The sequence below is a fragment of the Leucopleurus acutus genome (assembly GCF_964270905.1).
Source record: "Leucopleurus acutus genome assembly, chromosome: 3".
Taxonomy (NCBI): domain Eukaryota; kingdom Metazoa; phylum Chordata; class Mammalia; order Artiodactyla; family Delphinidae; genus Leucopleurus; species Leucopleurus acutus.
In genome coordinates, this window is record NC_139145.1 from 147,821,392 (window position 1) to 147,842,119 (window position 20,728).

General features: G+C 44.0%; 1 protein-coding gene across 3 annotated transcripts in view; it reads right to left on the reverse strand.

Annotated features, from left to right (window-relative positions):
- Positions 1-20,728, reverse strand: part of RAI14 (retinoic acid induced 14) — a 147,424-nt gene that overhangs the window by 113,625 nt on the left and 13,071 nt on the right. For all 3 annotated transcript variants that reach the window (XM_082836327.1, XM_082836325.1, XM_082836326.1), the window contains exon 2: positions 1,365-1,447. In XM_082836327.1, coding sequence (XP_082692453.1) covers positions 1,365-1,400 — 36 coding nt within the window. In that variant the 5' untranslated portion in view covers positions 1,401-1,447. The remainder of the gene's footprint in view (positions 1-1,364; positions 1,448-20,728) is intronic.

The window sequence follows — 20,728 nt, forward strand, 5'->3', positions numbered from 1 at the left end:
AGTGGACTACTTCAGCCAAGTCTCTTCACATTCTGAGTTGTAGTTAACTTACCTGAAGAATGAGAAGGTGAGGCTCACTTTTTCCTAAAAACCCTTTCTAGCTCTAACTTCTTTTCAGCACGACAAGATTCTGCAATCATCCCACAAGCATCTCATCTGGTCTGGGCCTTATCAGGGCAGTAAGTTACATGTCATGATGCAGCCTCAGGAGATAAGCTTCAGCCAAAAGGAGGTGTGTGTGGGTGCGCGTGTGTGTGCGTGCGTGTGCGTGCATGTGTGTGCGTGTGTATGTGTGATGTTAGCCATAAAAGACACGGCCTCCAGTTATTGCAAAAATGCGGCTGTACCAAGCTGTCATATAATTCACGGCACAGAAATAAAATCCAGGTTCACCTTTAACTACCTAATGCAAAACGACAGCCAAGCAAACCCAGTAGGAGAGTGACACGTCTCAGCTTCCATCTCACACCCTTCCATGAATTTCTCCCATTCAACCATTCTGCTCCAAGCATCTGGAGTGCAACTAGTCCAAGACTGGAACCTCGGCAGCGTTTATAAGGTGATCTTTTGTTACAATAGCATCACGTATAATCCCGCTGCTGTGTTGTCTTTGTCCATTTTCTCCTCTGGGAGACTTTGTCTCGTAATTCTGACATCATAACTGGTTCCTCCAATCCAGTCTTTTATGATGAATAACAAATGAGGAAGAACCCCAGGAATGCTGGGAGAATAAAGGTGCAGGCAGCAATAGATATTGCTGTTTCACCACAAGATCCTAACAGAATTTAAAAGTTTTCTAAATGCCCAAGATGAACCTTGCTAACACGTAATTCCTAACCACTTTCATGAGACTAGCTTCCTCTAAGAATGACATTCTGAATCAGATCTGGGGGGACTCTAACGATGCTGAGGCATTTGACTGATTCTTTTTGTTAAGATGTTCAATTTCAGCCGATATTAAGAACTGGTAGGCTGTTTTAAGGACTTTAGCTTTTATTCCAAGTGAGATGCAGAGCCGGTAGGTGGAGCGGGGAGGGTTTGAGCAGTAGTCTCATTAGAATTTTAAAAGGAATACTCTGGCACTCTATCGGGAATCAAGGGGGGGAAAAAAAGATGTTTAATTTGACCGTTCCTTTCTCTCCAAGGCACAGATGCCAGGAGTAAAAAAAAAAAAAAAGTCATTTTCGGAAGCTATACACACATAGAGCAAGGAACCTAGAACACGCCGTTCACAAAAGCCACCCTGAGCTGGGCCCCAGAGTGCTTCTGGCTTCTGTAGTTGATTAACCCAGCACCTTATCAAGGTATGAGGGAGGGTGTTGCTGCAGCCCCAGGAACGTGGGGGGAACAGCCAGACTACTTACGTCACTCTTCCTGAACTTGGCTTTCAAGCTCTTCATGTTTACTCCATTCAGCCTTCCAGAGCTCTAGAGGAGACTTTCAGCACCTAACCAGAGGAAGAAAAGAAGAAATTAAGTATCTAGGTTCCCAGACAAACACTACAGATACTCCCTCCTGAATGGATTAGGACTTCGGGCCATGCGTAGGCGACTGGGGTTGAGTCAGGAAGGTGGTCAGGGTTAAGGGCTGGGAAGTGGTAAAGAACATACGTTATTCCCGTTCGTGATACTACCTGGAACCTTCTGACATTTTCAAGTTAACCGAAACTTGAAATTTTATCCCAACTTCCCATTCAAAGTAGAAAAAGCTTAAGTAACTGCTGACCTGTCACTGCACAAAATACAGTATCCGTGTGCCTAACTCACTCCTCTCCACATCCTTCACATTATAGTTATACCCTCAACCTCCTCTGGAAGGGCCACCGTAGTGAAGCATGATAAGGAAAACAGCTCATATTCCAGATGCCATTCATTCCCTATTTATTTTTCTCAGTGTGGCTTCTTTCCTTCCCCCTCCTAGATGCACAGGGCAATGAGTGAAAAATGCAAGAAACAACAAAACCTCCCTCACTGAATACATCATTCCTCAGGAAGCCACTCAAAACAGTGAAAGACTCCCCCCAGGTCGTCGTGGGACCCAGTGATTCAGAGCCAGAGCTGGAAAAGTTTTAAGAAACCACCTCATTTAGGAGGGGTCTGTGGTCCCTTCAGAAAGTGAAGGTAATTTTTGGAATGACAGTATATATGCACTTTTTTTAAGAGAAGAAAGTTCCTATATTCATCAGATTCTGCAAGGGGGTTGTCACCATCCAAAAGGTAAGACTACTGATCTAGTCGAAGCCCCTCATTTTCCAGAGGTCGAGACAGAGCCTCCTGAGAGAAGTGAAGAAACATGTGTGCATTCCCAAAACCTCTGTAGGATAAAAGTCAAAACCAGACCCCAAAGTCAGACTGATGGTTGAATGCCTTTTCCGCTGCCCTACAGCTTTAAAACTAAAACCCAACAGTAAACTTCTGTGCTAAAATATGGTACGAACTTGATCTTTTCCATCTTTAAACCTGGAAAATGTACAGTGTGGAACCCTCCCGTTCAGGTCAAAAAGGCCCGAAAAATCTTTGTGCAAGTTCCCATCACCTAGTAAGTGCTCCGGAAATGTAACTTCAAGCCTCAGTTGACAAAATGAGAACAGGGGACATCAACAGTCCTGTCCATTTGAGGACTAAGGAAGGGTGGTAGGATGCTGACCACAGTTGACCATCATTTTTCAAAAGCCTTTCAAGGTCATCATGTTTCTCCACCATCCTTATCATTCTGGACCAAACCGATTTGAGGAAATAGAGCAGGGGAAATGCAAGCAACTGAAAGGCTGGACTTATCCCTCCTCAGGTCTTCATCGCCACCTCCAGAAGTGGTCTAGCAGCTGCCTGGCTTCTCATCTGTTTACTTTCATTACTGCGGCTGCCCTTAAGCAGGGCCCTTGGGCGAATGGTACCAAAACCCGGTCATCATAAAGCACCTCAATGACATTAATCTGGAGGCCACACCATTAGGCAGCCTCCCTGTGGTCCCTTTCAATCTTCCCAGCCTCAGCAGGGGTGACAGAATGTGTGTTGCCTTGGAAACCACACACACTGTAATTACACCTTGTTAACTGCCACGTATTTAACCACAGAGAAGGCTGGGCTGGGACCTGGACAGCAAAGTACCAACTCCCAGACAGTGTTTCTGGAAGTTGGCCCCCTCCTTAATCTGAATCAGAAGGACCTGGGGACAGTTTGCTAAATGCAAAAGTCAATGGAAATTGAATCTCAGGACCAGGGCCCAGGAACCTCCTTGGTTGAATATTTATTTACTTGGCATACAAGTTTGAGAACCTAGAAATAAGGTACATGAAACAGGAACTATCCTTATCAAAGTTGCACTGGTTTATAAAACAGCCCTTCTTCATGTCAGAGCAAACCACCTTTGATGAATCCAAGTAGAAATAATGACAATCAGATGTTCCCAACCTGTCACTGGCTCATGGTTCTCCATCAAATGTAGCTAGAAAACGGAAATCGCCCTTTCAGTTCAATTCCTTCCACCCTCTGGGAGAAGTGCTAATAACCAAGAAAAGAGGCCAAATCCATGCAGCAGGAAAAGAAGCAAAGAGAAACCCAGGCTTAGATAATCCACAAACTGTGTAGCCCACCAAGGTGGAACCACCCAAAGCATTCCTTCAGGCAAGAAAGCAATGCCTTAGGCGACGAAGTTGGGTCGGATTTTTGTCTGAGGTCACGTTGGGGTGGGGGTGGGGGGGTGTTCGTGGGCATGGTGCCAGTTTTTTGGGGTGTTTGCTTCCTGTCCGCTGCCCCCCAACCCACACCCAGCATGGCAGTGAGAAGTATGCAAATGAACAATTAAGAGGATTAAGTAAATAAAGCAAGTAATTCCAAAAATTCCCAGGGGGAGGTAATTAACTGTGAAGTGAATGTTTTCCTGGAATCTAGGCTCTGGGTGTGTGAGAACTGGGTGGTCCAAGAGTATAACTCCAGGATGACAGAGATAGGGGTCAAGGGCAAAGAAGTTCTGGAAACCCACAGAATAGTAACTTCAGAAACAAGAACTGTAGCTGGGGGTAATTCAAGTTAGTAACAGATCACAGCTTTCCCAGTATTGGTAAAAGAACCTAACCCCTGGAAGCCAGGACTAGGGAGAAGTCACCTGCCCCTGAAATGATGCTGGGCTCCCTCTGCCTCAATACCTCTTCCTCTTCCCCAAGAGGACCCAGGAGTCAATCAGCGACTTGCCTTCTTTGGGTCAGCTAGAATCTTACAGCTCTAATTCCCAAATTCAAACTTCCAAAAGCCAGACTGGATAAAGTGACATCTATCAATTTAGCCAGGCTACACTAATAGCAGTCCTTGGAAAAGTCACTTAATCAAGATGCTTAGATCAAAAGAGCTGCGGTGAAGACAAATTAATTGCACGGGAGTCTCATTTGAATGGTTCAAAAAGAGGACGAAATGTTTCACATATATGGGAAAGGGTGTTTGAATCACATTCTCCCCTTTCAAGCATGTCTACTCACTGAGCAGAAATGTTAGTCAGTTTGCTCCCTGCGCAAACCCAGAATAAGTCACTGAAACACAGCTTCGTCACCCGTCATCATGTGATGTCACTCCATCGCGGAGGATGGAGTAGGGCAGAGATGCACAAACGTGCTGCCCTCTCATCTGAAATACTAGATCCAACGAACGGGGTTTGTTAATCCATTTTCCCTTTAAAAATAATGTAAGTCTCAATCAAAGCTTAACATGAGCTACCTTATCTGATATAATTCTAGCCTGAATCAAAAAAGCTTGATATTAGCCTTTAGGGCTACAGTATGAACTAATAAGTTAGACTTCTTTGAGTATTAAAAATGACTTATAATAGGGCTTCCCTGGTGGCTGTGAGTCCGCCTGCCGATGCAGGGGACACGGGTTCGTGCCCCGGTCCGGGAAGATCCCACATGCCGCAGAGCGGCTGGGCCCGTGAGCCACTGCCGCTGAGCCTGCGCGTCCGGAGCATGACTTATAATAGATACAGTTTCCTTTTGGGGTGATAAAAATGTTCTACATTTACTGCCATGATAGCTGTACAACCTGTGAACGTACCAAAAGCCATTCAACTGTATAATTCAAATGGGCAAATTGAGGAGGATGCGACTGAACAAAGCTGTCGTTTTTTTTTAAAGTTTAATAATCTCCATTACCTCTCCGATCCTTAGGGTTAAAAAAATTCCAGGTTAGAAACGTCTGGACTGACTGAAAATGAACTTCGAAGGAACAAAGGCTAACAAGCAGTGCCCTTAGTGCTAACATGTGGTTGCTCCTAGATTCTCTTTTTTTTTTTCTTTTTTTTTGCGGTATGCGGGCCTCTCACTGCTGCGGCCTCTCCCGTTGCGGAGCACAGGCTCCGGACGCGCAGGCTCAGCGGCCATGGCTCACGGGCCCAGCCGCTCCGCGGCATGTGGGATCTTCCCGGACCAGGGCACGAGCCCGTGTCCCCTGCATCGGCAGGCGGACTCCCAACCACTGTGCCACCAGGGAAGCCCTAGATTCTATTTAACCACTTCTCTACCATAAGCCACCCCCAGCTGAAACGGTTAGGAAAAAACGCTCCTGTCTTCTATCTTCCAACCACTCCTTCTCCCACCCGCCCCCGCTTCCACCCCGACATATGACGCAAAGATTATCTCATAAGACAACACTGGCAATTATGTCAGCACATAAGGGTCCTCCTGGAGCCCCAGCCAGGTGTTTGGATTCTGTAATCAGAGGTGAGGCTCAGAAATCTGTCATTTTTCTTTTTTTTAAACTTGCCGAGTGATTTGGATGCTCCATTAGATTGGGAACCACTGTTCTAGACTCAGTGGTACCATACCTAGAATTGACACCTTCATTAAAGATAATCTAGAGACATTGTATGAGTAGATATAATAGACCCACGTTTTCGAGCATTGACTGAACCTTTCGAAATATTGTGTGGGGTGAGAGGGCAGCCCTCTACACTAAAATCTAGGAGAGAAACTAGCAGGTTACCCATGGCCACTAAGAAACGATATGAACTCGCAAAGGCAGATGGCAGTGGTACCCACATGTACATTTTCCTGAATCACAGGAATGTATTAGCATCCAAGATGCCACACCCCAGGATTCAAGGGCAGTGGTTTAAAACAATTCCCTGTGAATCACCACAGCATTAGAGGTGAAAAGAACATCAGACTTCAAATCCAAAGCACTGAAGAGGATACTGAACCAATGCAAGAAACTAAAATTAAAATACTTCTCTCCTTGCCAGCATCTACTACCTATTCTCCCTCAAGTACCTGTTTTCTCAATCATCTCTCTCCCACAAACATGGAATTTGAACCAAAAGCTATGAACGCTCAATGCTTTCAATCTGGCAAGACAAACACTATAAAAGGTAACTCCCCAAGGAGCAGTTTGGATGGCATGACAGGCTCTCTCGTCAGGGACATCTTTATCTGGAGAGACCTTCCACAGCATCAGAGAAGTGTTCACCATAGGGGTAGGGTCTAAGTGGCTATGAAGGAAACTCAGGATTTGGGCAAGCTGATGAGAAAAGGGCACCTTGTCAGGTCTTTCCCACAAGATCGGGTACACCCATCTGAGGTTTCCCAGGCAAGGGTCAGACACCTGTCCAAGCTCTGCCCTCAGTCCTAGAAGCTTCTCTCAGAAGGCTGTGTAGGTATGGTGGGAATCATTGCAAAGTTCTCTCCAAAGATCCTCCCCCAATCTCCACACACCCTGACCCTTTTAGACCTTGGATGTGAGCAAGGGGTTCAAGGGCCCCAATACTAATTTTTGACAAATCTGAAAATGTACATCTCAGGCTGTTTACATTGGAATGGAGGATTTTCAGGGTAGAGTTTTCATTTTGCTCATTACTCGGGTGCTAGCCATTGGCAGAAAATCGGTAAGTGTTTCCTGAAGCAATGTGTAGGACAAAGATACAGGTCAGGTGCCTGGGTAGCCTTTAGACTTTCCCTTTGACCTCAGCAAGGCTCTCTTTGGTCCCAAATGGACTGGGTTAGCTGTACTGGGGTTTGAGTAAACTCCGTGATCAGTTTTCACATCTACATGTGAAAACATTAAGACGTTAAAAACAAACCAACCAACCAAAACCACCACCTCGTTTGGCCTATGAATCTTACCAGGCTGGCCCTCCTTTCCCCTCCTGCCTGCCTCTCCTCTCTCCTGGCTGTGCTTCTCCTGCAGCATCTCCCTAACCACATGCTGAGCTCGGCCAAGGGAGCTGACCGTTCCAGTAATGGAATGTAAGAGTCAACAGAGAGCAAGGACCATCCACTAGCATCCTGGGGGCAAGTGCTTAGGACAGAGATTTTATCAGCCTGATACAAAGCAGGCCAAGGACTCCCCCAAATCTACGTGCCTGGTCTATTATTATTGCATGAAATTCTACCACTTCCAGTCAGGGAGCTTCTCAACAAGGAAAAGGTCCATCCTGGCCATGCCCAAGTCTTCACCACTAACCTCAGCAGACTCTCTTCATGGTCCATACTCAGCAGAAGTTCACTGAGGCTGAGAGAAAGGATGAGTGACCAAGCACTGAGTGTCAAATTGCAAGCACAAAGATAGAACAGACATTGCATTCCAAAGTAAGCGGCCAGTCCAGCACACATAGTTTCAAAGGATTTAGCTGAAAACTGGTTAACAGGACTCTCAAACCTTCACTCATGTCCGGGGTTTAAAAGGATCAGAGCACGTGGAGAATGGGGGCGGATCTTTCTTCAGAGAGAACTATGCAATGATTCCCGTCACGCCTACTCAACCTCATGAGAAAGGCCTACAGGACCCCTTGGAGAGACTGGACAGGGGTCTGATCCTTGCCTAGAAAACCTAAAAGGTGGGAGAGAAACTGGCCTAAGCTGTGAGAATGGGAAAAAAAAGGAGCGGCGGCTGCTGGGCTGTGATCAGCCTGAACGCTGGAGTTTATCTGAGCACAGATGTACGCCTCCTGTAGACCAGATGTAGACAATTCATGAGAGACGGTAGTAAGCTGTCCTGGATCCTGCCTAACACAGTGGATTAGAGGGTGAAGAGAGCAGGAGAAACTGATTCCCAGATAGAGAAGCAGCAAAGCAGAGGTGAGTACATCACCTGCATCGAGGGAATCAGACGGGTCCCCGGTGATGGTCCAGGAGTGGAACAAGGAAGGGGAGAGGGATCTCCAAAGCCCTCTACTGGTTTGCTAGGGCTGCCATAACAAAGTATCACGATCTGGTGGCTTACGCAAGAGAAGTCTGTATCCTCACGGTTCTGGAGGCCAGAAGTCCAAAATCAGGGTGACAGCAAGGCTGATTTTGATTTCACTCTGAAGCCTTGCTCCCTCGTTGTGGGTGGTTTTCTTCTCCCATTGTTTTCACAAGGTCTTCCCTCTTTGTGTGTCTGTGTCCTAATGTCTTCTTATGAGGACACCAGTCACACTCATATAACCCTATTTGCCTTAATCACATCTTTAAAGACCCTATCCCCAAATACAGTCACATTCCACAGTACTAGGGGTTAGGGCTTCAACATATGAATTTTAGGAGGACACAATCCAAACCATAATTCCCCCCAAAAGACCCCAAGAGCGAGAGTCAGCTCAAAACATCTAACAGGTTCAGAGAGCACAGCACTATCTTGCTATGTACCATCAAGTAAGAAATTTTTTTTTTTTTTTTTTTTTTTTGCGGTACGCGGGCCTCTCACTGTTGTGGCCTCTCCCGTTGCGGAGCACAGGCTCCGGACGCGCAGGCTCAGCGGCCATGGCTCACGGGCCCAGCCGCTCCGCAGCATGTGGGATCCTCCCGGACCAGGGCACGAACCCGCGTCCCCTGCATCGGCAGGCGGACTCTCAACCACTGCACCACCAGGGAAGCCCAAGTAAGAACTTTCTTATCCCTATTACTTCGCATCTCCCCACTCCAACCCCCGGTTTACCATTGCAATCCTGGGGGGGGCGTGGTGGGAACAAAACGTGACCATTAGATGAAGACAGGAGAAGAGGAGGAAAAAGCAGGGAAAGAGAGAAAAGGAAAGATATTTTCTTTTAAATCACATTTGAAATTTTAATTTTTATTTGAAATCAGGCATTCCAAGTTCTAAACTAAGAGTATTTAGCAATTGAAACTGACTGTAGAACTTTTAAAAAATCTAATCAGAAAAGTTGCAGATTTCATCGAGAAGCAAGAGATAGACTCACTTCACTGAAAAAGTTTAAAGTGTCAGCGGGACACAAACAAAGCTGCTTTACGATCACAGCTTAGGTGTCTCATTTATTCAGCAAAGATACATATAAATAAATGAATGAATGAGTCAACACACATGCAAACTTTACTAAGCATTAATTATGGGCTAGATGCGTCCACATATGTCATCTCTTTTATGAATTCACTAAGGTGCAGGTGTGTTAAAAGATTGCCCAGATGATAAGGGGGAAAGGTAAGGGGAAAAAAAGACATAAGCAATTGTTTCATTTTGGCAATGAATCTTTTCTAAAATACTCCAATATCTTACTTCCTCCCTCCAAAATATGTTCTTTGAAAACTGTAAATGCCATTCAGATTTTGTATCATAATAATCATGAAGTAAAACTCTTAAGAACATTAATCTCCCTCCCCATATCCACAACTTGCCTTTATTTGGGGATGACATTTCTTCTGAGAAACAAATACATCATTCTTCTTTAAAAATAAAACCTGCCATCAGCCAGGACCGATCTTGGTCCATGAATCAGTCAGAGCCACCAGCACTGGTACGAAATTGGCCGGGGCTCTGGTAACACTACTATCTGGGCTGTCAAATCGGCTGCTAACATGCTCTGATAAGCCTACCAAAGGAAAGCCCCAAGGTTACCCTGTGTCCTAAATCCATCCAATTTAAAAAGCATGGGCTTAATCAAAACAAGCTACCTCTGGAATATAAAAATCACTCTAGGACTAAGAAATTCCATGTGATTATCCCTCACATTGAGTTTTTTTTTTAATTCATTTATTTATTTGTTTTTTGGCTGCATTGGTTCTTCGTTGCTACGCGCGGGCTTTCTCTAGTTGCGGCGAGCGGGGACTACTCCTCGGTGCAGTGGCTTCTCTTGTTACAGAGCACGGGTTCTAGAGCGCAGTTTCAGTAGTTGTGGCCCACGGGCTTAGTTGCTCCACGGTATGTGGGATCTTTCCAAACCAGAGCTCGAACCCGTCTCCCCTGCACTGGCAGGCAGATTCTTAACCACTGTGCCACCAGGAAAGTCCCTGAGGTTATTTTTTAAGATGATCTCTAAAATGCCGTTCCTAGTGTACGTTTCCAAATCTTTAATGCTGGTGTCAACAGCTCTGTCGAAACACACCATGTGTCCATCTCTCAAGCAAAAAAGCTGCCCTGCACACACCTAGTAATCAGCCCGAAACGGCAAGCATATGTGCTAAGCACCTTACCTTCTTCATCTCAAGTCCATTCCATGGCTTTCCCCCATCTTAAGATCCAAAAGAACCAATCAAGTTTAAAAAGACAGGGCATGGGACTTCCCTGGTGGCACAGTGGTTAGGAATCCGCCTGCCATTGCAGGGGACACGGGTTCGAGCCCTGGTTCCGGAAGATCCCACATGCCGCGGAGCCTAAACCCGTATGCCACAACTACTGAGCCTGCACTCTAGAGCCTGTGGGTCACAACTTCTGAGCCCACGACCAACAACGACCGAGCCGCGAGCCACAACTACTGAAGCCCACGTGCCTAGAGCCTGTGCTCTGCAACGAGAAGCCTGCGCACCGCAACGAAGAGTAGCCCCCGCTCGCTGCAACTAGAGAAGGCCGTGCGCAGCAACGCAGACCAAACACAGCCAAAAATGAATAAATACGTTTATATTAAAAAAAAAAAAAAAGACAGGGCCACCCCGCAAACGTTACTAGTTAAAATACAAAATGTGGAAAAAGCAAACAGTTACTGTGGCAAGCAGTTTGGCAGCTTCTTAAGTTAAGTATAAATTTACCATTCAACCTGGCAATTACACTCCTATGCATCTTGCCAAGGGAAATGAAAACACACGTCCACACAGAGATTTGTACGTGAACGTGTAGCAGCAGTATTCATAATTGTGAAAAAGTGGAAACAACTGAACTATCCATCAATTAGGTACACAAAACGTGGCATTTCCACACAGTGGAATGCAGGACTATCCAGCACCAAAAAGGAACAAAGTGTTGATACATGCGGCGCAAAACCATTGTGCTAAGTGAAGGTCAGACACAGAGGCCACATACTGTAAGATTCCATCTGTATGACACATCCGGAACTGGCAAATTTATAGACAGGAAGTAGATTAGCAGTTGTCTAGGGCTGGGAACGGTAACAAGGAGGGACTGCAAATGAGCATGAGTGCTCTTTTTGGGGGTGAGAGAGGTGTTTTAAAACTCACATTGACTCCATTAAAAAATTCTGCCTAGGGCTTCCCTGGTGGCGCAGTGGTTGAGAGTCCGCCTGCCGATGCAGGGGACACGGGTTCGTGCCCCGGTCCGGGAAGATCCCATGCCGCAGAGTGGCTAGGCCCGTGAGCTATGGCCGCTGAGCCTGCGCGTCCGGAGCCTGTGCTCCACAACGGGAGAGGCTACAACAGTGAGAGGCCCGCATACCGCAAAAAAAAAAAAAAAACTCAATGGTGGGAGGGAGGGAGACGCAAGAGGGAAGAGATATGGGAACATATGTATATGTATAACTGATTCACTTTGTTATAAAGCAGAAACTATCACACCATTGTAAAGCAATTATACTCCAATAAAGATGTTAAAAAAAAAAAAAAAACCTCAATGGTGGGAGAGGAGGAACCAAGATGGCGGAGTAGAAGGACGAGCTCTCACTCCCTTTTGCGAGAACACCAGAATCACAACTAGTTGCTGGACAATCATCAACAGGAAGACACTGGAACTCACCAAAAAAGATACTCCACATCCAAAGACAAAGGAGAAGCCACAATGAGATGGTAGGAGGGGCGCAATCACAGTAAAATCAAATCCCATAACTGGTGAGTGGGTGACTCACAGACTGGCATACACTAATACCACAGAAGTTCACCCACTGGAGTCGAGGTTCTGAGCCCCACGTCAGGCTTCCCAACCTGGGGGTCCGGCAACGGAAGGAGGAATTCCTAGAGAATCAGACTTTGAAGACTTGTGGGAATTGATTGCAGAATTTCGACAGGACTGGGGGAAACAGACTCCACTCTTGGAGGGCACACACAAAGTAGTGTGCGCATCGGGACCCAGGGGAAGCAGCAGTGACCCCAGGGGAGACTGAACCAGACCTACCTGCTAGTGTTGGAGGGTCTCCTGCAGAGGCGGGGGTGGGCTCTGTTTCACCGTGGGGAGAAGGACACTGGCAGCAGAAGTTCTGGGAAGTACTCCTTGGCGTCAGCCCTCACAGAGTCTGCCATTAGCCCCACCAAAGAGCCCAGGTAGGCTCCAGTGTTGGGTTGCCTCAGGCTAAACAACCAACAGGGACGGAACCCAGCCCCACCCATCAACAGTCAAGTGGATTAAAGTTTTACTGAGCTCTGCGCACCAGAGCAAGTCAGCTCTACCCAACGCCAGTCCCTCCCATCAAGCCTCTTACATAGCCTCATCCACCAGCGGGAAGACAACAAAACAAGAACTACAAACCTACAGCCTGTGGAACAAAAACCACATTCACAGACAGACAAGATGAAAAGGCAGAGGGCTATATACCAGATGAAGGAACAAGATAAAACCCCAGAAAAACAACTAAATGAAGTGGAGATAGGCAACCTTCCAGAAAAAGAATTCAGAATAATGATAGTGAAGATGATCCAGGACCTCAGAAAAACAATGGAGGCAAAGATCAAGAAGATGAAAGAATGTTTAACAAAGACCTAGAAGAATTAAAGAACAAACAAACAGAGATGAACAATACAATAACTGAAATGAAAACTACCCTAGAAGGAATCAATAGCAGAATAACTGAGGAAGAAGAACGGATAAGTGACCTGGAAGACAGAATGGTGGAATTCACTGCTGCAGAACAAACTAAAGAAAAAAGAATGAAAAGAAATGAGGACATCCTAAGAGACCACTGGGACAACATTAAATGCAACAACATTCTCATTATAGGGGTCCCAGAAGGAGAAGAGAGAAAGGACCAGAGAAAATGTTTGAAGAGATTATAGTCGAAAACTTCCCTAACATGGGAAAGGAAATAGCCACCTAAGTCCAGGAAGGAAATAGCCACCTAAGTCCAGGAAGCGCAGGAGTCCCATACAGGATAAAAGGATAAACCCAAGGAGAAACACGCCAAGACACATAGTAATCAAATAGGCAAAAATTACAGAGAAAGAAAAATTACTGAAAGCAGCAAGGGAAAAATGACAAATAATATACAAGGGAACTCCCATAAGGTTAACAGCTGATTTCTCAGCAGAAACTCTACAAGCCAGAAGGGAGTGGCATGATATACTTAAAGTGATGAAAGGGAAGAACCTACAGCCAAGATTACTCTACCCAGCAAGGATCTCATTCAGATTCAGTGGAGAAATCAAAAGCTTTACAAAAAAGCAAAAGCTAAGAGAATCCAGTAGCACCAAACCAGCTCTACAACAAATGCTAAAGGAACTTCTGTAAGTGGGAAACACAACAGAAGAAAAGGACCTACAAAAACAAACCCAAAACAATTAAGAAAATGGTAATAATAACATACATATCAATAATTACCTTAAATGTAAATGGATTAAATGCTCCAACCAAAAGACAGAGGCTTGCTGAATGGATACAAAAACAAGACCCATATATACGCTGTATACAAGAGACCCACTTCAGACCTAGACACACATACAGACTGAAAGTGAGGGGATGGAAAAAGATATTCCATGCAAATGGAAATCAAAAGAAAGCTGGAGTAGCTATACTCAGATAAAATAGACTTTAAAATAAAGAATGTTACAAGAGACAACGAAGGACACTACATAATGACCAAGGGATCGATCTAAGAAGAAGATATAATAATTATAAATATATATGCACCGAACACAGGAGCACCTCAATATATAAGGCAACTGCTAACAGCTCTAAAAGAGGAAATCGACAGTAACACAGTAATAGTGGGGGACTTTAACACCTCATGTACACCAATGGACAGATCATCCAAAATAAAAATAAATAAGGAAACAGAAGCTTTAAATGACACAATAGACCAGATAGATTTAACTGACATCTATAGGACATTCCATCCAAAAACAGCAGATTACACTTTCTTCTCAAGTGCACATGGAACATTCTCTGGGATAGATCACATCTTGGGTCACAAATCAAGCCTCAGGAAATTTAAGAAAATTGAAATCATATCAAGCATCTTTTCCGACCACAACTCTATGAGATTAGAAATGAATTACAGGGGGAAAAACGTAAAAAACACAAGCACATGGAGGCTAAACAATACGTTACTAAATAACCAAGAGATCAGTGAAGAAATCAAAGGGGAAATCAAAAAATACCTAGAGACAAATGACAATGAAAACACGATGATCCAAAACCTATGGGATACAGCAAAAGCAGTTCTAAGAGGGAAGCTTATAGCTATAGAAGCTTACCTCAAGAAACAAGAAAAATCTCAAGTAAACAATCTAACCTTACACCTAAAGAAACTAGAGAAAGAAGAACAAACAAAACCCAAAGTTAGCAGAAGGAAAGAAATCATAAAGATCAGAGCAGAAATAAATGAAATGGAAACAAAGAAAACAATAGCAAAGATCAATAAAACTAAAAGGTGGTTCTTTGAGAAGATAAACAAAACTGATAAACCATTAGCCAGACTCATCAAGAAAAAGAGGGAGAGGACTCAAACCAATAAAATTAGAAATGAAAAAGGAGAAGTTACAACAGACACCACAGAAATACAAAGCATCCCAAGAGAGTACTACAAGCAACTCTATGCCAATAAAATGGACAACCTGGAAGAAATGGACAAATTCTTAGAAAGGTATAACCTTCCAAGACTGAACCAGGAAGAAACAGAAAATATGAACAGACCAATCACAAGTAATGAAATTGAAACTGTGATTAAAAATCTTCCAACAAACAAAAGTCCAGGACCAGATGGCTTCACAGGTGAATTCTACCAAACATTTAGAGAAAAGCTAACACTCATCCTTCTCAAACTTCCAAAAAATTGTGGAGGAAGGAACACTCCCAAACTCATTCTATGAGGCCACCATCACCCTGATACCAAAACCAGACAAAGATACTACAAAAAAAGAAAATTACAGACCAATATCACTGATGAATATAGATGCAAAAATCCTCAACAAAATACTAGCAAACAGAATCCAACAACACATTAAAAGGATCATACACCATGATCAAGTGGGATTTATCCTAGGGATGCAAGGATTCTTCAATATACACAATTCAATCAATGTGATACACCATATTAACAAATTGAAGAAGAAAAACCATATGATCACCTCAATAGATGCAGAAAAATCTTTCGACAGCATTCAACACCCATTTATGATAAAAACTCTCCAGAAAGTGGGCATAGAGGGAACTTACCTCAACATAAAAAAGGTCATATACGACAAACTCACAGCAAACATAATTCTCAATGGAAAAACTGAAAGCATTTCCTCTAAGATCAGGAATGAGACAAGGATGTCCACTCTCACCACTATTATTCAACATAGTTTTGGAAGTCCTAGCCACGGCAATCAGAGATGAAAAAGAAATAAAAGGAATACAAATTGGAAAAGAAGTAAAACTGTCACTGTTTGCAGATGACATGATACTATACACAGAGAATCCTATAAATGCCACCAGAAAACTACTAGAGCTAATCAATGAATTTGCTAAAGTTGCAGGATACAAAATTAATGCACAGAAATCTCTTGCGTTCCTATACACTAATGATGACAAATCTGAAAGAGAAATTATGGAAACACACCTATTTACCATTGCAACAAAAAGAATAAAATACCTAGGAATAAACCTACCTAGGGAAACAAAAGACCTGTATGCAGAAAACTATAAAACACTGATGAAAGAAATTAAAGATGATACCAACAGATGGAGAGATATACCATGTTCTTGGATGGGAAGAATCAATATTGTGAAAATGACTATACTACCCAAAGCAATCTATAGATTCAATGCAATCCCTATCAAATTACCAATGGCATTTTTTACGGAACTAGAACAAATCACCTTAAAATTTGTATGGAGACACAAAAGATCCTGAATAGCCAAAGCAGTCTTGAGGGAAAAAAACGGGAGCTGGAAGAAGCAGACTCCCTGACTTCAGACTATACTATAAAGCTACAGTAATCAAGACAATATGGTACTGGCACAAAAACAGAAACATAGATCAATGGAACAAGATAGAAAGCCCAGAGATAAACACACGCACCTATGGTCAACTAATGTATGACAAAGGCGGCAAAGATATACAGTGGAGAAAAGACAGTCTCTTCAATAAGCGGTGCTGGGAAAACTGGACAGCTACATGTAAAAGAATGAAATTAGAACACTCCCTAACAGCATACACAAAAATAAACTCAAAATGGATTTGAGACCTAAATGTAAGAGCAGACACTATAAAACTCTTAGAGGAAAACATAGGAAGAACACGCTTTGACATAAATCACAGCAAGATCTTTTTTGATACACCTCCTAGAGTAATGGAAATAAAAACAAAAATAAACAAATGGGACCTAATGAAACTTCAAAGCTTTGCACAGCAAAGGAAACCATAAACAAGACGAAAAGACAACCCTCAGAATGGGAGAAAATATTAGCAAACCAATCAATGGACAAAGGATTAATCTCCAAAATATATAAACAGCTCATGCAGCTCCATAGTAAAGAAACAAACAACCCAATCCAAAAATAGGCAGAAGACCTAAATAGACATTTCTCCAAAGAAGACATACAGATGGCCAAGAAGCACATGAAAAGCTGCTCAACATCAGTAAGTATTAGAGAAATGCAAATCAGAACTACAATGAGGTATCACCTCATACCAGTTAGAATGGGCATCATCAGAAAATCTACAAACAACAAATGCTGGAGAGGGTGTGGAGAAAAGGGAACCCTCTTGCACTGTTGGTGGGAATGTAAATTGATACAGCCACTATGGAGAACAGTATGGAGGTTCCTTAAAAAACTAAAAATAGAATTACCTTATGATCCAGCAATCCCACTACTAGGCATATACCCAGAGAAAACCATAATTCAAAAAGACACATGCACCCCAATATTCATTGCAGCACTATTTACAATAGCCAGGTCATGGAAGCAACCTAAATGCCCATCGACAGACGAATGGATAAAGAAGATGTGGTACATATATACAATGGAATATTACTCAGCCATAAAAAGGAAAGAAACTGAGTCATTTGTTGAGACGTGGATGGATCTAGAGACTGTCATACAGAGTGAAGCAAGTCAGAAAGAGAAAAACAAATATCATATATTAACGCATGTATGTGGAACCTAGAAAAATGGTACAGATGAACCGGTTTGCAGGGCAGAAGTTGAGACACAGACATAGAGAACAAACGTACGGACACCAAGGGGGGAAAACTGCGGTGGGGTGGGGATGGTGGTGTGCTGAACTGGGTGACTGGGATTGACACGTATACACTGATGTGTATAAAATTGATGACTAATAAGAACCTGCAGTATAAAACAAACAAACAAAAAAACTAATACTAAACTTTCTTTGGGTTATTTGTATGGATGTATGTTAATATAAATGTTTCAGACATTACATGAAATTTCTAAAAATCTTATATATTCTGGTATAATGTTATAAGTCATCATTCTAGTTATTACTCTAAGTGTATGTCTCAGAAATAACTAAATTTCCTTGTCAATTGCATTATTATGAACTTTCATCAAATCTTTAACCGTGGACATTTTTAAGTCTTTTGTCATTTACAGAGAGTTCTGGGTGTACTCTGATGCTTTTGCAAAAATGTTCCTATAAAAGGGTTTCATCTTCAAGGAATTCATGGAAAAGACTCTGACAAGTACAGGTTTCTGGTAACTGACTATACGGCTGAACTGAATGAATAAGCATTTTCAGAACTCTAATGGAAAACTGATGAATTCATAAAAGTGCTAACAAAAGATCAAGCTGAAAAAAAAAATTAATTACATGGGACTGAATGAACTGATGAGGATGATTATAATTTTTGTGACTTTCTGTTTGAATAAAAAAAAAAATCCCACAAGGACTCAGAGGCAAAAAATATACGAATGAATTTTCACTGCAAAGTAAAGGAGCTGTTACAGTGGAGGATTACTGGACTGAATGTCAATATTATGACATCGTATGAGTTTGTTTCGTATTTGGTAATTGCAATCATTGTTGCTTCTGTTGTGGTCATCCATTTACAATGCTTGGTGTCAGTTTATTTATCTCTTGTAAAAATAAAATACAGTGCATGTGTGTGAAAAAAAAAAAAACCCTCAATGGTGGTGATGATTCCACAACTCTATAAATTTACTAAAAATTGAACAGTACTGTATACTAAAAATGGTGAATTTTGTGGAATGTAAATCATACCTCAATGAAGCTGTTTTTAAAAAGATGAAATACAAAAAGTCAAAAGGAGGTCCATATGCAAAGTTGTTAGGTAGTGAGAAACATCTTTAGAGTGAACGGGTAGCTCCCTAGATGGTTATATTTGATTCCCAAATGTTGGCTTACCAGTGACGTCATCGGTTCTTTGACTCGGTTTTGTTTTTTTTTTTTTTTTGTAGTACGCGGGCCTCTCACTGTTGTGGCCTCTCCCGTTGCGGAGCACAGGCTCCGGATGCGCAGGCTCAGTGGCCATGGCTCACGGGCCCAGCCGCTCCGCGGCATGTGGGATCTTCCCAGACCGGGGCACGAACCCGTGTCCCCTGCATCGGCAGGCGGACTCTCAACCATTGCGCCACCAGGGAAGCCCTGACTCGGTTTTAAAATGGGATAACTTGGACTCTCCACATTCTAGAATGTAGGAAATGTCATTTACGATGATCACAATGGTTCTGATGAATCCCTCCCCAGTCATCCAGTGCCTCAAATACTTCTGAGAATAAGGGATAAATGAGTTAATAACATGGATTCTGTGAATTCTGATACCCTAGGGGCAGGAGTGGGGGAGTAGATGGAGAGCACAATGATTATTTCTGCTGCCCCAGCTACCATGTTTGGATGTCATTCGAACATCATGTATTCATAAATCATATAGTCTCATCTCCAGTCCAACAGGGACGGGGTCCCTGCTCACTTGAAGGCAGGGCTCCACATTTTCTCTAACATAACGTGTTACCATGCACGCTGTCTGACCTGTGACCCTCAGTGCCCGCCTTCTTCTGATAACTGCAGTCCTTCTAGAAAACTGTCCTCCTACCCCTGCCTCCCCATCACCACTGAAACCAGGTTATATTCTGACTGTAGCTGTTCCCTAGAGATGGGAATGCGTCCTTAGCAAGGCTATTCAGACACCCTCCCTGGGAATTCTGGGGGTGGGGCGGGGAAGAGGAGGGGGAAAGAGGAGGGGCACGTATAAGAGGAAGGGAAAAGAGAAGGGAGCGGAAGGGGGAGGAAAAAGGGAAGACAAGACCTTCCTCTCTGGCAGCGAAACTGGAAAAATGTGAGCCTGGCGGCTGCCCAAGACTCACTCCTAACCCAGTGCAGAGAGCTGGTCTGAGGGAGGGAACCAGGAAGGCCCCTGACTCCAGGGATCCCAGAGGCCCTCACACCCTTTTAGCACAGGAGTTGGCGTCACATGAGCCAAGGCACTCCGCCTTCTTTCCCGAGCTAGTTCAAGTTGAGTTTCCGTCGCCTGCAATCTAAGAGTACTGACCAATCCTTCGGTGGCTTCTCACCTAGTCGGCCTTGCTCAGGCTGTCACCTCAGATGCCACCATAAAAGAGGGGCCTAGGACCTCAGCAGCACTGCTGCAGCTTGCATTTCTGAAGACAGTAGCTCCATCCACTCCATGGACCTACAGAACTGAACTACACACTCTCCAGAGTTTAACTGGGCTGAGTACAACGGGGGGGGCCTATGAGGGCCCCTCGGAACCCACAGGTTAGGGAGGGCATACTGGTCACTCATCTGTTTGGCTGTTAGGTGCTCCTTGAACTGGCAGCAACGCCTCACCACCTCCACCTCCAAGCACTCCGTTCTTTCTTCACCACAGAAGACCTGGCCAGCAAGCCCCACCTTCTGGGCTACTGCCATCCTGAAAATATGAATAGCTCTTTGGCTCTCCTACAGGAACCAGCCAACAAGGAAAACAATCATGAGTAACTGGAAATGAATAGCATTAGACTTTCAAAAACCTTCAGGAAATAAAGAGCCATCCAAACAGCTGGGCCCTGGAGGGACCCAGTGCTGCGGCTAAGGATGAAGACGGAAACTTCAGGACAGCTGGGGACAGGGAGAGAGGGGCAGACAGCGGGGAAGCTGCCCTGGAGTAGGGGGTTGCAACGCTGGGGTTCAGCTGGGCCAGGAGACCTCGGGGCCCAAGGATAATTCTTGGAGCAGTTAATCCTTGAATATCCCTCACTCACCCTAATTTATTCTAAACAAGACACCTGGAAGAGAAGCCCAACGCAGTGGCTCAGTCACCACGGCATCACTCCCCAGGGGCTATGCCAACCTGGATTTGCCGCACTACTGTCCTGGCAGCGCAAATGGAAAAGCCTTCCAGATCCCTTCCATTAGAAGCTCCAGACTGCTCCATGCCTGTGCTCTGTGGGGTGCCTAGAACCGCCTGCCCAGTGAA